Genomic DNA, 14735 nt, shown 5'->3' on the forward strand with positions numbered 1-14735 from the left:
ATAGAGAGCTGAACTGTAGATGTGTTCATATAAAGAAGCTGTGTCTAAGGAATGCTTCCCATTGATCATCAGCAAGGCCATTTTTTTTAACATCTCTCAGCTTTTCCCATTTTCCAACATGCCAACAAGCAAAATTCGATTTTTTTCTTTGGGGTACAACAGATGCTTCAAGAGCTTTTACATGCAGTAAGGATCAAGGAAGGCAATAAATACCATATACAGCCTTGGATATATATATATATATATATACTGTATATATATATATAGAGAGAGAGAGAGTTTTGAAGAGGAATGTTCTGTAAAGATTGAATAAAATGGTTAGTGAAGGTCAAGATCTTCATAAATCTTTGCTCCGGTACAGAGAACACACAGAGCATGGCATATTGGTTAGATGAATATTAGGGGGATAATAAACTATTGAAAGGTACATGTATATCAAGTTGAAGTCAAAACAATGATGTATTTATTCTGTTATGAAATATAATGGAGGGGCAGTAAATCTTTTTAGGGCCTCCATGGTGCACAATAGGGGCTTTTGATCATAAGAATCATATTTTCAGGGGTAGGTCAGTCTCCGGAATGAGAGTTGGGTTTCAGTCTTTTCATTGGAGAATCACAGGAAGAGCTCAGCTCCAGACCCCGTGTCTCCCCCTGTACCCAGCACATCCGCCCCAGTGCCCCCTCCTGTAGCATTCAGCAGTTTCTCATATCTAGCTCTCCAGCCATCCCTCTCTCGGGTCACCCGAACCACTTCTTGTTGAAGTTGCTGCAGCTGGCGAGACAGTTGACACTTCTCGGTCTCCAGGACATGGCGCTGCTGTACCCGCTTGTACCGACAGGACTGGGCATACCCTCGGTTTTTCAAAGTGCGTCTACGCTGTTTTAGCCGCAAAGCCTCTTCTTTACTGAAGCCACGGAGCTGGCGATTTAATTCCCGGACTGACATTCCAACCAGTTGTTCATCAGAGAAACGTTCAGATAAAGGAGACAGCTGTAATGTAAGACAAGAGAAATGTTAAGCTCCTAGAAAACAGCATAATTCTTTGAAGTTTTTTGGGTTACCATAAACTGTGAAATTATCTAATGGTGCAATACATGGGATAGGTCTAAAGTGGCACAAATTGCTGACCTGCCTGTTCAGTATTTACTTTTATATCGAATGGTTAGGCCAGAAAATCCATATGTATTATGATTAGCTTGTGTTTGTAAACCGTGTTTATTGCCAGTTGTCTGGATCCATCCGATCTACCAGATGTGGCCACACACAAATGTGTACAAACCTATGATAGACAGGAATGTCTGACCCTATCCAAGTCAAATCATTGATCTAAAGTGTAGGCCAGCTTTAAAGTGTTACTAAACCCAGGACACTGCATTCACTATATCTGGTCTCCCACAGTACACAGAACATGGAAATGCAATAATTTTAGTAAATACAACCTGCTAAATACCTTTTCTCATCAGCAGTATATAGCAGTCTTGTGACTTCTATCAGTGTCTGGTTAAATCTTGTAGGTGGAGTTTGCACTGGCTGTCCTATCAGAATGCAAGTCCCCTGACCCTCTTTCTGGACAGTGCTGATTGGCCCTGTGCTGATCACATGCACTCTCCAAAGAAGAAAAAAGCTCTATAACAATACACACCAAACTGAGCATGTGCAGTCTGACTCTATTTACTATTTCTTATCCGGACATGTTTTGGGAGCAATGTATGAAGGGGAGGATCTGTGCATATAGGATCAAACAGCTTTTTTACACAGTGCAGAGGAATAACCCCTAAGGTTCCACAGTATAACAAGCATGCTTTACTGCATATATGGACCTATTTTACTGTTGTGGGTTTAGAAACACTTTCATGTTTATTGAACATACACAATAGATATGTAAATTAGCTATTCAGACTGAAAAAAATACTTATGAGCTCCATTCAAAGAACCAGATCGCATGCGGTATGTAGTTGTCCAGACACATTTTCCCTACATACCACAAGCGATCCTGAAACTGTCAATTCACTATACTTTTCCGCAAAATGCTGAAAACGCTTGGTAAATACCACATGAACAGGCGTTAAACTCAATTTACAGGAGTAAAGAAATAATTAAATGCATGCGGTAATTAAGTAGTGATCAAGACAAGCGGTATTTAGAGAATGTGTACTGGTTGTGAAGGAGCCGTGTCCTTAACAACCAATGAGTCATCAGCTGTCAGTGGGGCTCCAATGAAAAATGAAGAATAAAATGCATCCAGATCCCGCACTCCCATGTGAATTAAACAAAAAAAGAGGCAGCTTTTCACAAGTGCTTTATTAAAAAAAAAAAAATGTCCCTTGGTGTAGATCCAACGTCAATCACGATGCCCACCACCGCCGACCCAAAAACAAAAAAATGAAAAGCTCTGATCCCAGCGAAGGCTCCTGCCATCTGACACGTCTGCCATACCTATAGTAGTCTCTTCCCCCTTTACTTCCTGGCAGCTTCTGGTTCCTAGAAGCACAGCTGAGGGTCAGGGGGGATTAAGATGCTTCCTTTAGAATACCATTCCCTCCCCAATGTCCCTTCTATAGCTGTGCCCAAACAGGCATGCTGCCAGATGTCATACTCATTCCCAGGGGTGGTTGGTGCTCCATTTTCTGGACAAACCACCTGCCAGCCCCTCCACCAGGAAAACAAACCAAACCCCCCCCCCCCCCCCCACATTCCCAGTACTATTCACCCCCTGGATGTGGCTGCTCTGAGTCTGAAGCCCAGGGCTGATACCGGCTCCATACACAGTTAATTCTTCGGGTATCCCATCTCTCATAAGACCGGCAGTGGAGCTTCTCAACCCCCCCCCCCCCAAGGTTCCTGCCCATGGCACTGTAGGCTGAAGCCCTCTGGATGTCCTCCTCTGCTCACTCTTTCACTCTTTAGTGGGGGGGGTCCCTGCCTGGTCCATGCACAGAGATCCCTCCTGCCGGACCTGAGGCTCAGGGAAAGGATGGCTCCAGGAAAAGAATGGGATATAAGGCTCCCAGGATCCCTGCTCAGTGCCGCCTGCTTCCTCCTGCATCTCCCCCAAATGTGGTCGCTTCTCCTCTCAGTGAATCGGGTACTATGATCCACTTCCTGATTGGCTGGGAGGAGAACCAGGAAGAAAATAGGGAATACTAATTCGCTATTGTCACACAACTGGGTGGGCTCAGGGTGCAGTGCTCTGTGCCCCAAGCCCACCCTTTTTTTAAGCCAATTGGAGCCTCTGGTTCTAATCATGTGCTTAAAAAAAAAGCTGCATGTACATTAGGGGCCAGACACATGGATTAGGGGGGGCGGCGCCCCTGTGCCCCTAACGGATAGGCCGCCACTGCTCATTCCTAAACTCCCAATTACTCACATCAGAGGATTCTGTCCAGGCCTCTAATGCCGCATACACACTATCAGTTTTTCTGCTGAGTTTTTCCTTCAGGTTTACCAAAACCATGTAGCGCAAGGGCCTGCCTGATTGCATACACATTGAAACTCCTAAGGTTTGTCCTCATATTATATGGTTTTGGTAAATCTGAAGGAAAAACTCAGCAGAAAAACTGATAATGTGTATGGGGCTTAAGACCTTCTACAACCCACCGCAGGATCTGCATAAAAAGGTCATGGGAGACAGGGAAGCTACAGCAATTCCTCCCATGTTCTGTACTACCTTGCCTGTAATGATCACCTTTTCATTTCTGAACTGAAAGATACGTAACCGCTTTGTTATGTAAACCATAGCACAGGCTGGCTGGCCTATTTTAAGCTGATGTTTGCCACATACATGCTAAGGTATTTTTTTATAGATTCACAGAACAAAATGTCATTTTTTGTGTCCCTCGGATTTTATGAAACAACCACTTATACTTTATAGCTTTAAATTCATGTGTGACTATAAAGTATGTATTCTATAAATATTTTTAGTATTGCTGTGATATTGCACTATTTAGCAAGCTAGAGGTCTGGCAGAATAACATGATGATTCATACTCAGCGGTTTGGTTTCTTTGTGGAATTGTCACAGTTTTATCATCAGTGACAGAGATGAGAAGTTACCAGTGTGATTTGTTGTTTTTGGTTTCCAAGCTACTGTGTACATGATTTAGGACCACTATCACAAAAATATTGTGCTCTGGTAAATGAATTCAGCTTCCTCAAGTAATGATAGACTTTAGTATATGAATTACTATTTATTTCACACCCGTATATATATATATTTTTTTTCATCCACATGCAAACCAAGCTGTCCAGTAAAAATGAGAGTCACAGGGCTGGACAAACTTTTTTTTTAAAGGAGATTTAAGTAGGTTCCTGCTGTTATCAGTCAAATACTGTGAGGAGGGATCTGTGGATTCAAACAGCCCAGCTCAAAAGTGCACCCATACCAGTGCCCCCACAGCAGCCTGTTCCTCTGCTGGGTCCTGAAACTCCCCCTCCATTTCCCCCTGCCTCCTCCTTGAGTCCTTACCCTTGCTTCCCTCCATCCAGACAGTGCTCTGTGTTCACTGTGAACTCCAGTGCTGGCTGCAGGGTTTGGATGGAGCAGTGCTTCTGCTGGAGGAGGTGAGGTGAGGGGGATTTTGGAGAAGGCTAGAACTACAGGTAGATAGACACTAGCTGCCAAAATACACCTCTCCCTCTAGCTGAGAAACATCTCAGCCCAGCCATTTCTATATGCCAGCCCCAGGGCCCCATTCACACTTTGTGTAGCAGGAACACATGTTCCTGCTCGTGTTTTTTGTTTTGTTTTTTTGCTTGTTTTTCGCACATAGGGGAGCCCATTTACTTGAATAGAAGCTCTAGAACCTTTTAGGACATGCAGCTTTGCAAGTCTGCCACATGACAAAACGCGGGTCTGTTAATTGCATTTGGGGTGCCATTAAAAATGAATGGCATTACAAGTGGTATGTGCATTTGCAGTGCATTACTGAAGTGCACTGAAAAACGTGTGTTACCTGTGCACTTTGTCACACATTCAGGTAACATCAAATGTGAATGCAGCCTAAAGGCTCTTTCACATGGGCAGCTGAACCATAGATGTACTGCAATCGCTGGCTGCCCACCGAAATCCTAATATAGTCTGACAGGTCTGTATACATGCTATGGCTGCAATGCTTTAATTCACAGCTGTGACATTTTTAATACAGGCTGCAGAGTTTGACAGGCAGCACCACCTATCAGACTTCCCTTTGTGTTCAAACACTTGGCTCGCAATGTAAAACTGGCATTCACAATTTCAAAGAATAAAAAAAACAAGTGTCAGGGACAGCAGTAGCAAGGCTATAATTTCAGCCATGGTTGAAAAGCATACCATTGCGACCATGGCATTTTAGCGATTTGATATTTCCTGTGCGGGGGGGGCCCCTGTAATTTCTAACAGTAGCCCTGGGTATGTTGAGATAAGTTGATGTGTTACCTTAAAATGTAAACATAATGCATTTTTTCACAATGCACACTACTGCAAATGTATGGCCAGAGGAGGGCATATAGAAAACTTTTTTTTTTTTATGTGGCCTTGCATTGAGCCTACATTGATCTGTGCAGATCATCACAGCGCAATGCGCCTGGTATGATCAAGCCCCAACAGATAACTGTAACCTAACTATTCTCACGTCTTCATAAATATTAGTCTGAATACATAAAAGTGCCAGTGTCAATGTGTACTCAGGGGGGAGGACTGGAGAACTCATGGCTGCAGTGGAAATTTGTTGTAATATCTGTACTGAGCCATTTATTTCACAGTATTTCTCTTATAGCAAGTCTGTGCAGGACAATAAACAAGGACAATAAATTTACTTTACCAAATTACAGCATTACAATAAATAATTTATTGCTCAGTTGGCCTAAAAACATGCAAGTATAAAATACACACACAGCTCAATTGATAAAGCTTTACACAAGGATTAAGATCATTATTTACAGCCATATGACTGCAATTTTTAAATCTCCTTAGACTAAACTGAAAAAATGTACTCTTATTCTGGCATTTTAGCTTTGTGAATTACACCTATAATGTCTTTTGACAAACAGAACTATAGGTAACAATATATAGGTTTTAGCAGTTAGCCTTGAGCCTTTGTCACCTGCTGATTGTTACTGAACAATGCGGTTCAGGTCATGCTGTAGTGCACACCTGGCCCAATCAGAAGTGCTAAAACAGACTGCTGGAAATTCAGCTTTCCGCTAATCGACAGTTTCTGTTGGATTGCCATCTGTGTGCATTACACAAGATCACACCTGTATTTTGGACTGTAAAGGAATTCTGTTTGTGTACCTGCCCTGAACATCTCCCTGCAGAATTCACTTCTGCTCATTGTATGGCTCTTCTGCATTAGTCCTGTCAATTAGTGAACTGGTAACACAGTAGATCCTTCAAACTCTCTGAGAAATACTGTAGGTGCACCAAGCTTAGATGGCAAACATGTTGAGATCCCAGTTTTCTTCACCAACAGATTTGGAAGCCTTTGTACATCTGCTCTACTTTTGAAGACTTCTTTACTTTTTTACTATAAACTGGATTACCAGAAGCAGAAACAACAATGATGTTCATATGCATATGTGATAAATAAATACATTAAAAAAAATAATTACCGGTAGTCATGTTCTATGAAAGATCATCCTGATTATGTCTAACTTAAAAGGTTAACAGTTGAAATACAACCTTGGTATGCATACAAAAGAGCTTTTCACCCAGACATTGCTGTAGTTCTTTAATCCATGCCAACCACTTTTGAAATGAAGGTGAAAAACAGGAGTACCACCCCATATAAATTACAAATTAAGTTGATTTCTATAAAAGATAAAAAAAAAAATAACCTTCCAAGGCGCTATGAATGCACTTTGGTTTGAGAGAGCTTCCAGCCCAGTTTTAAAATGTTGTATATCACCATCACTCCTACTCTACCAGCTAGCAATGCATACTGTTGTGGAAACCCAGAACATTATAGGCTCATGGCTGTTTATCACATACAGCAAGCCTGATGTAGTAATGCTTTTGTGGAAATAGGATTCTCAAGACAAACCTTTTACAGTGAACACGTGAGTAGCTGTTTGAACTCTTGCTACACAGAACTCATTCGAAGACAAATTGTGCACTTTCCGACATTAGCAAAGTTGAAGTGCTTTATAGTTAACTGATTCATTTAATCTGTTGCCTTAAATTGCTTATTTAAACAAAATGTATTTTAGGAAATAATATAATGCTGCTGGTCATAAGTGTTCATATAACATTTTCTCCCAAATTTGTGCAAGTTGAAGTATTTTACTGACAAAAGTACAGCTGATGATTTGAGGAGGTTTCCCCAACATACTGGTAAATCTTTGCCTTTGATAAAGTGAAACTCTGAAGTTTAGAAATGTTGACTGTTGGCATTGAGGTTAACCTATACACACAAGTGTCATAAGCAATGCCCACATTTGTTACCTGCCATACAAACATTGGCCATGCATTGGTAACCTTATCTCTTTTTCAATTGCATGGATTTAATATTGTGCAAAAATCCCAAATTGATTATTGAATTAGTACAAATATATATGTTCAAATAATCCCCAGAGCTGTAGCTATTTACAATATGTAAACAGTAAAGAGAATGTGTGAACTGATCTGCTCCTAATCCATTGCAGAGATTTTGCATGTCATAGAAAGCTAATCACCATTTCAAAATGTGTTGCTAAATGTAAATCTATCAATGGATAGGATCTAGTAGGGTCTAGCAATGAGTAGTGTGGTGATCTCATCCAATCTCCCATCCACCTTAATTATTAATGTGGGGTGTGGGGTGTTGGGATCATCTAAGAGCAGCTTTAAGTGTACCTAAAATCATTTTTTTTAATACTTTGAACAGAGTAGTTGGTTAGCACCCCTTCCGGATTTTAAATGCTGCTTGTGTCCCAGCCAGGGAGATTCAATTTCTCTATTTCTCCATAAATAAAAGTGAGGTAAAATCCAACATTTTGAATTGTCTCACTTCCTTCTTTAGAATATACAGATGCTTTGGCATTAAATATATTTTAACCACTTTGCTTTCAGAATTGTTGCTCTTAATTTTTTGCACACATGTTAAAATCTGCATTTTTTGCTAGAAAATTACAGAAAACCCCAAAATTATTTATTTTATGAGGCCCTGTGAAATAAAAAATTGGCATTTGCAGTTTTTTTTTTTTTATTCTTTATTTAAGGGTATGCAACAGAATAGAATAGTATGATGTGACATCACATTTTTAGTTACAAACAACAGTAATAAAGGGCTGTATGTATACAATCAAATAGATCGCAGCCAGAAACAGCTTGATGTATCTATTTCCACCACGTCAATTGTAGTAACCAAAATTTTAAAGTAGAAACACCTATTTAAAATTATACCTGGTTGTGGTGGTAAACATGTAAGGGAATATGACGAACATGTACATACCGAAAAGATAGTACAGACTATGGGCAGGGGTTAAGTATTGTTTCTACATAATGAAGGACACCTATCCCAAGCTTCTAGGCAGCCATACCTTGCGGATAGAGTATACTGGGAAATATTTACCAAAAAGTTTGGGGTAGAAAAGTTAACACCCAAAGTGTTTAGGAAGGGGAGGAGGGTGCATTTTTTATGTTGCATAATATTTGAGCATCTGTTTATCCTGAAATAGCGAAAATATACGGTACCCAAAAATGTCCATTGGCAACGCTGTAAAAGACATTAAAGGTTATCAATTTAGAAGTAACCATGAATGATATCCCTTTAATTTTGGCTGTCAGCCTGATGCTCGCAGTGATACTTCACATGTGTGGTGCAATCACACAGACACACACTATGTGTATGCTTCATTTGTGTGCACTGGTGCAGTAGGGTTGCTTTATCTGTATTTCATATTGGTGCCAGCGTTCCCTTGTAACACCGCAAAAAAATTACATCAAGTGAGAAGTGACCGAACGTTATAACTAAAATGTAACAGGTGAAGCATGGTTGACTGAGTTAGTCCCTGGATTTCTATACTTAAAAGGTGTAGATGGGAAGTGCTGGATCCAAAATTAGATGGAGTTTGCAGTGTTGAGTAAAGGAAATGGTGTGAAATGCAGTAGCTCTGGTGAGGCAACTCTCAAACATTACATAAGCTCTAGGGGGCACTTTGGGTAAAATCAAAGGCATATATGAGAAAAGGGATGTCATACCAATAGTTGAGAATTGAAGTGTGTTTATTTCATCATATAAATATTGAAAAACAAACCAGTGCTTTTTGGAGATTCTAAAGGGCTTCCTTCATCAGGGCTTAAAATGTGCTTGTGAAAATGAGATGATTCTGGGATCAAATGAGTTAAAGGAAAGAAAGTAATATATTTGTAGCACCCTCATCCTAAAACAGGGTTACATGTAAATTTAGCTATGCTGGGTGGTAGCTAACCTGGCTAATTTGTAGGGTTTTTGGATCAAATCCTAATCCTGTTTCAGCTGTGGCTTCTCCATTTTTTCAGTAGGTGGCACTGTTACCTTTGATGAGCTACACTGAATTCAGGTTATGGATAAACATACTTTTTCTCAGCCAATTAGACTGACCACTATGCATGCTAGGAAAGGGTATTTATTTGGAGACAGGCAGGTGATCTTAGTATTCTCCACCCAGGTGACTATCTGGGTGGGTGTGTGAGAAACAGCTCCTGGCTGCTAGCCCTGAAGCCTGAGGCCTATCTAGGAGGCCTATCTAGGAGGTCTGCTTAAAGCCTATCCAGGTGTTCAAGATTCCACAGAGGAGAGCCTGTTCAATACCTGGAAACAATGTTGAGCGGGATAGAGTTCTATAGAAGTAACAGAGGTTAGTATTCATGGACCGGGGACCCATGAGGTAGCTGGGAGAGGTTCAATAGAGAACTCATCCAAAGGAAACTGCGTATGATGTTGTGATAAATAAAGTTCAGTTACCATAAGAGACAGCCTATCCTACAAAGTACAGATGTGCTGGTTCAGCTTAAAGGCTCTTTTTCCTGTACTGCTGTCTGCCTAATCTCACCTTTTTGTCTAAAGAGTTTGCCTGTCTGCTGATCGTTACTATTGTACCACAATTATACAAACATAGCCAGATAAGGCAAAAATAAAACAAGGACTGGGAACAAGCTTAGTATATAAGGCCCTAAGCAGGGCCGTCTTTAAGGCAGGGCAAAAGGGGCAGCTGCACTGGGCCCTGTCATTGTTGTGGGGCCCAAAGCAGCTGCCTCATACTTGCCAACTATCCCTGTTTAAATTCCCTTGAAGTTTTTGTCCCGTGCTGTGTCCCGATATCTCAGTGTGTTGTGCTGGTACTAATGCTGCCCTTCTCTGCCCTGTTGTTGTGTACAGATGACTTACATGCAGACCCTGTGTTTACATGTAAATAACCAGCATTCATATGTAATTAGCGGCAGATCATGCCCCCTGCAGTGAGGAGAAGATGTGCTACAACCTCTTACTGTACAGTAATCTCTATCAACCTATTAAAAAGCATAAATCATTTGCTGTAACCTCTAGTAACTAATCAGTGAGCCGTAATGTGTGCTGTAACCTCTAGCAACCAGTCAGTAAGCAGTAATGATATGCTGTAACAGCTGGCAACCAATCTCAATTGCTGCCTGATCTGATACAGTAAACTGATTTTAAGTCTAGCTGCTATTTATTGTATGTCTCAGAGCAGGCGGAGGGTGGAATTGCATGGGGGGGGGGCAAGAAAATTTTTGCCCAGGGTCCCTGGCCCTAAGAACATCCAAAGAGTTTGATTCACAAAGGTTTAAAGTATGTTGGACAATTGCTGTTCATGAGTAAGGATTGTCATGTGTTTTCAGTTCTCAAAAAAAAATCTCATGGTTGTGGCAGATTGGGATGTGCATAGGGTTGTCACCTGTAAGCCCTTGTACACACGGTCGGACATTCCAACAACAAAATCCGTCGGATTTTGTCCGACGGATTTTGTCCGAAACTGGTGTTGCATACACACAGTCGGACAAAGTTGTCGGAAAATCCGATCGTTCGGAACGTGATGACGTTATTTAGTAACGAGGGGACTACGTTCAGGTTAGTAGCCAATAGCTTTGGTCTAGGAATTTGATCTGAGCATGCGTGGCACTTTGCCCGATCGGAATTCTCTACACACAATCGGACAAAGTCCAATCGGATCATGTTGTCGGAAAATTTTTATATCCAGCTGTCAAACTTTGTTGGTCGGACATTCGGACGGAAAAAGTCAGATGAAGCCCACACACAGTTGGATTATCCGACAACACGGTCCGATCGGACATTTTCCGTCTGAATGTCCGACCGTGTGAGGGCTTAGAGATTCACCTGGACAGTCCAGATTTTGAATAATGTGGGAGGAGCGGTGGGCGCATTACTACTCTCTTTGGGGCACCCAAAGGTGTCCCACATCTTTTACTATTCTATATGTATACCATATTCTATTCTATAGTGTATACTACAAAAAAATGTACTGTGTGTCACTAAAGTATTCGGGTTTGGGTTGGAGAAAAGTGGCAACCCTAGATGTGTGGCATTTATTAACAGGATAAGAAGCTCTTTAACTGCTTCAGCTCCAGAAGATTTTACCCCCTTCCTGGCCAGAGCACTTTTTACAATTTGGCACTGTGTCGCTTTAACTGACAATTGCGCGGTCGTGCGACGCTGTACCCAAAATAAATTTGCAACCTTTTTTTCCCATAGAGCTTTCTTTTGGTGGTATTTGATCACCTCTGCAGTTTTTATTTTTTGCACTATAAACAAAAGAACAGCGACAATTTTGAAAAAAACACAGTGGGGGTTATGAAATGAGGGGATGCTCTGCTGATTTTGTCATCCAATCATGTGCAAGCAAAAAAAAAATTTTTTATTTCCATTGGATGTACCCCTACAGCGACTTTACTTCCAAGTGCACTTGCACTGAAAAGTGGATTTGCCTTAAGTAAATAACCCCAATATCTTTTACTTTTTTCTATAATAAATTTCCCACATTTAAAAAAAAAAATACATTTTTTCCTCAGTATTCTTCTACATATTTTTGTTCAAAAAATCGCAATAAGCATATATTGATTGGTTTGCACAAAAGTTATAGCATCTACAAAATGGGGGATAGATTTATGGCATTTTTATTATTATTTCTTTTTCTACTAGTATCTGTGATTTTTATCGGGACTGCGATATTGCGGCAGACCAATTTTATCACTTTTGACACATTTTTGGGACCGTTGACAAGGACATTGCTATAAAAATGCACTGATTACTGTAAAAATGTCACTGGCAGGGAAGGGGTTAACACTAAGGGGAGTGATCAAGGGGTTAACTGTGTTCCCTCTCTATGTTCTAACTGTAGGAGAGGTGGGGCTTGCTGGAGGAAGAGAGAGATCGGTGTTCATACTTTGTATGAACACACAATCAGTCTCTTCTCCCCTCAGTGAACCGGGATCTGTGTGTCTACACACACAGATCCCAGTTCTCGCTGTGTCACGAGCGGTTGGCACTCGCATTGGCTCCGAGGGCGAGCAGCAGGCATATGCCCCTAATGGCCACAGGGAGAAGTGACGCAACATAACATCGTTTCACCCAGCCGTGCCATTCTGCGGCAGTAAAACTGCAGCGACTGTTAGGCAAGTGGTTAAAGAGAAATGAAACCCTCCTATTCTTTTGAGCCAAAGAAGCTACCATCTAAGCCTCTGTTTGATATAAAACTGCCATGGTGCTGCACATGTGATCAGTTATGACATCAGCCATTTGATGGCTTGACAGTTTGGTTGAGGGCACAAGCAAATATGAATGTGACCATGTGTATGCAAGACAGTTGAGCGAAATCCTGTCGGAATTCCATCAGGAAAACCATCAGAGCTTTTTCCGACCAAAATTCAGATCGTGTGTACACGGTAATAGATGCAAATTTCTTGTCCATAGACACATTTTCTGTGACATTAGAATGAACTTTTCTCCAGCCTAATGTTATTTGTATCAGATGCTATTTCACTTCTGTTTATCGTCATCTGCCTATCTCTATTCTGTCTCAGCCTTATTATTACCAGATTAAGTGATCAGTGACATGTCCGGCTTTATGGATATAACTGTACTCACAAATCCTGTCTCACACACTGGCAACAAGCAGTGTCACATGCATACGTCCTTACTTGGTGCATAACCATACCTGAGTGATAACCAGCAGCAATGTCTTATGCCGCGTACACACGATCGGAATTCTGGCCAGAAAAAGACAAATGAGAGCTTTTCATTGGAAAATGCGGCCGTGTGTATGCTCCATCGGAATTTAGGTGTCCGAATTTCCGCCAGCCAAAAATTGATAGTATGTTCTCAGTTTTCCCGATGGAAAAACTTTCTATCAGAAATTTCGATTGTGTGTATGCAATTCCGACACGCCAAAAATCATGCATGCTCAGATTCAACTACGAGACAGAAGCTATTGGCTACTGGCTATTGAACTTCCCTTTTCTAGTCTCGTCGTACGTGTTGTACGTCACCGCGTTATAAACGTTTGGAATTTGGTGTGACCATGTGTAGACAAGACAGCTTGAGCCGAATTCTGGGAAAACCATCAGAGCTTTTTCCAACGAGAATTCCGATCGTGTGTACGCGGCATTACACATCAAAGGCAACACAAACAACACTTGAGTCCCAAGGACTGAGCCTATTTTTCAGCCTCGGTGTTTACAAATTAAAAACAAGTTTTTTTTGCTAGAAAATTACTTAGAAACCCCAAAGATTATAATTTTTTTTTCTAACACTTTAGAGAATAAAATGGCAGTCATTGCAATACTTTTTGTCACACCTTATTTGCACAGCGTTCTTACAAGTACACTTTATGGAAAAAATTCACTTTTTTTAATAAAAAAAAAAAGACAACAGTAAAGTTAGCCCAATTTTTTTTTATATTGTGAAAGATAATGTTACGCCAAGTAAATTGTTACCCAACATGTCACGCTTCAAAATTGCGCCCACTGGTGGAATGGCTTCAAACTTTTACCCTTAAAAATCTCCATAGGCGACGTTTCAAAAATTCTACAGGTTGGGTGTTTTGAGTTACAGAGGAGGTCTAGGTCTAGAATTATTGCTCTTGCACAACGATCGCTGTGATAAATCACATGTGTGGTTTGAACACCGTTTTCATATGTGTTCGCTTCTACGCGTGAGCTCTTTGGGACAGGAAGCTTTAAAAATATTTATTTTCTTATTTTTTTTTTACTTTATCTTATTGATTTTAAAACTGTTTTTTTATTTTTTTTATTTAGGTCACTTTTATTCCTATTACAGGGAATGTAAACATCCCTTGTAGTAGAAAAAAAGCATGACAGGACCTCTTAAATATGAGATTTGGGGTCAAAAAGTCCTCAGATCTCATATTTAAATGTAAATGCAATAAAAATAAATAAATAAATAAATTTGTCATTTGAAAAAATGGTAACAAAAAAATGTCCCTTTAAGAGCTATGGGCGGAAGTGAGGTTTTTACGTCGCTTCCGCCCTGCTATGGTATGGAGACAGGTGGGGGCCATCTTCCCCTCACTCGTATCCATACCAAGGAAGGAGAGGGACCCGATTGCCTCCGCCACTACGACGGCTCCGGTAAGCTGCGGAGGGCGCGGAAGAGCGGTGGGAGGGGGGGCCCTCTCCCGCTGCCGATAACGGTAATCTCGCGGTGAAACTGCCACAGAGACCACCATTATCATAAACAGAACCACCCACTGAAAAGATGGATACCTTGGTTGTGGCAGCAGCTGCTGCCGTCAGCGAGATATCC

General features: G+C 41.0%; 1 protein-coding gene across 1 annotated transcript in view; it reads right to left on the reverse strand.

The window, feature by feature from the left end:
• Positions 1–435: 435 nt before the first annotated feature.
• NRL (neural retina leucine zipper) overlaps positions 436–14735 on the reverse strand; it is a 43657-nt gene continuing 29357 nt past the window's right edge. Inside the window, exon 3 of the mRNA XM_077468734.1 lies at positions 436–991. Within this exon, the coding sequence (XP_077324860.1) occupies positions 614–991 (378 nt within the window). The 3' untranslated portion in view covers positions 436–613. The remainder of the gene's footprint in view (positions 992–14735) is intronic.

This window comes from Lithobates pipiens, unplaced genomic scaffold, assembly GCF_037356315.1.
Source record: "Lithobates pipiens isolate NorthernLeopardFrog02 unplaced genomic scaffold, aLitPip1_a1.2 Scaffold_11, whole genome shotgun sequence".
Classification (NCBI taxonomy): Eukaryota; Metazoa; Chordata; class Amphibia; order Anura; family Ranidae; genus Lithobates; species Lithobates pipiens.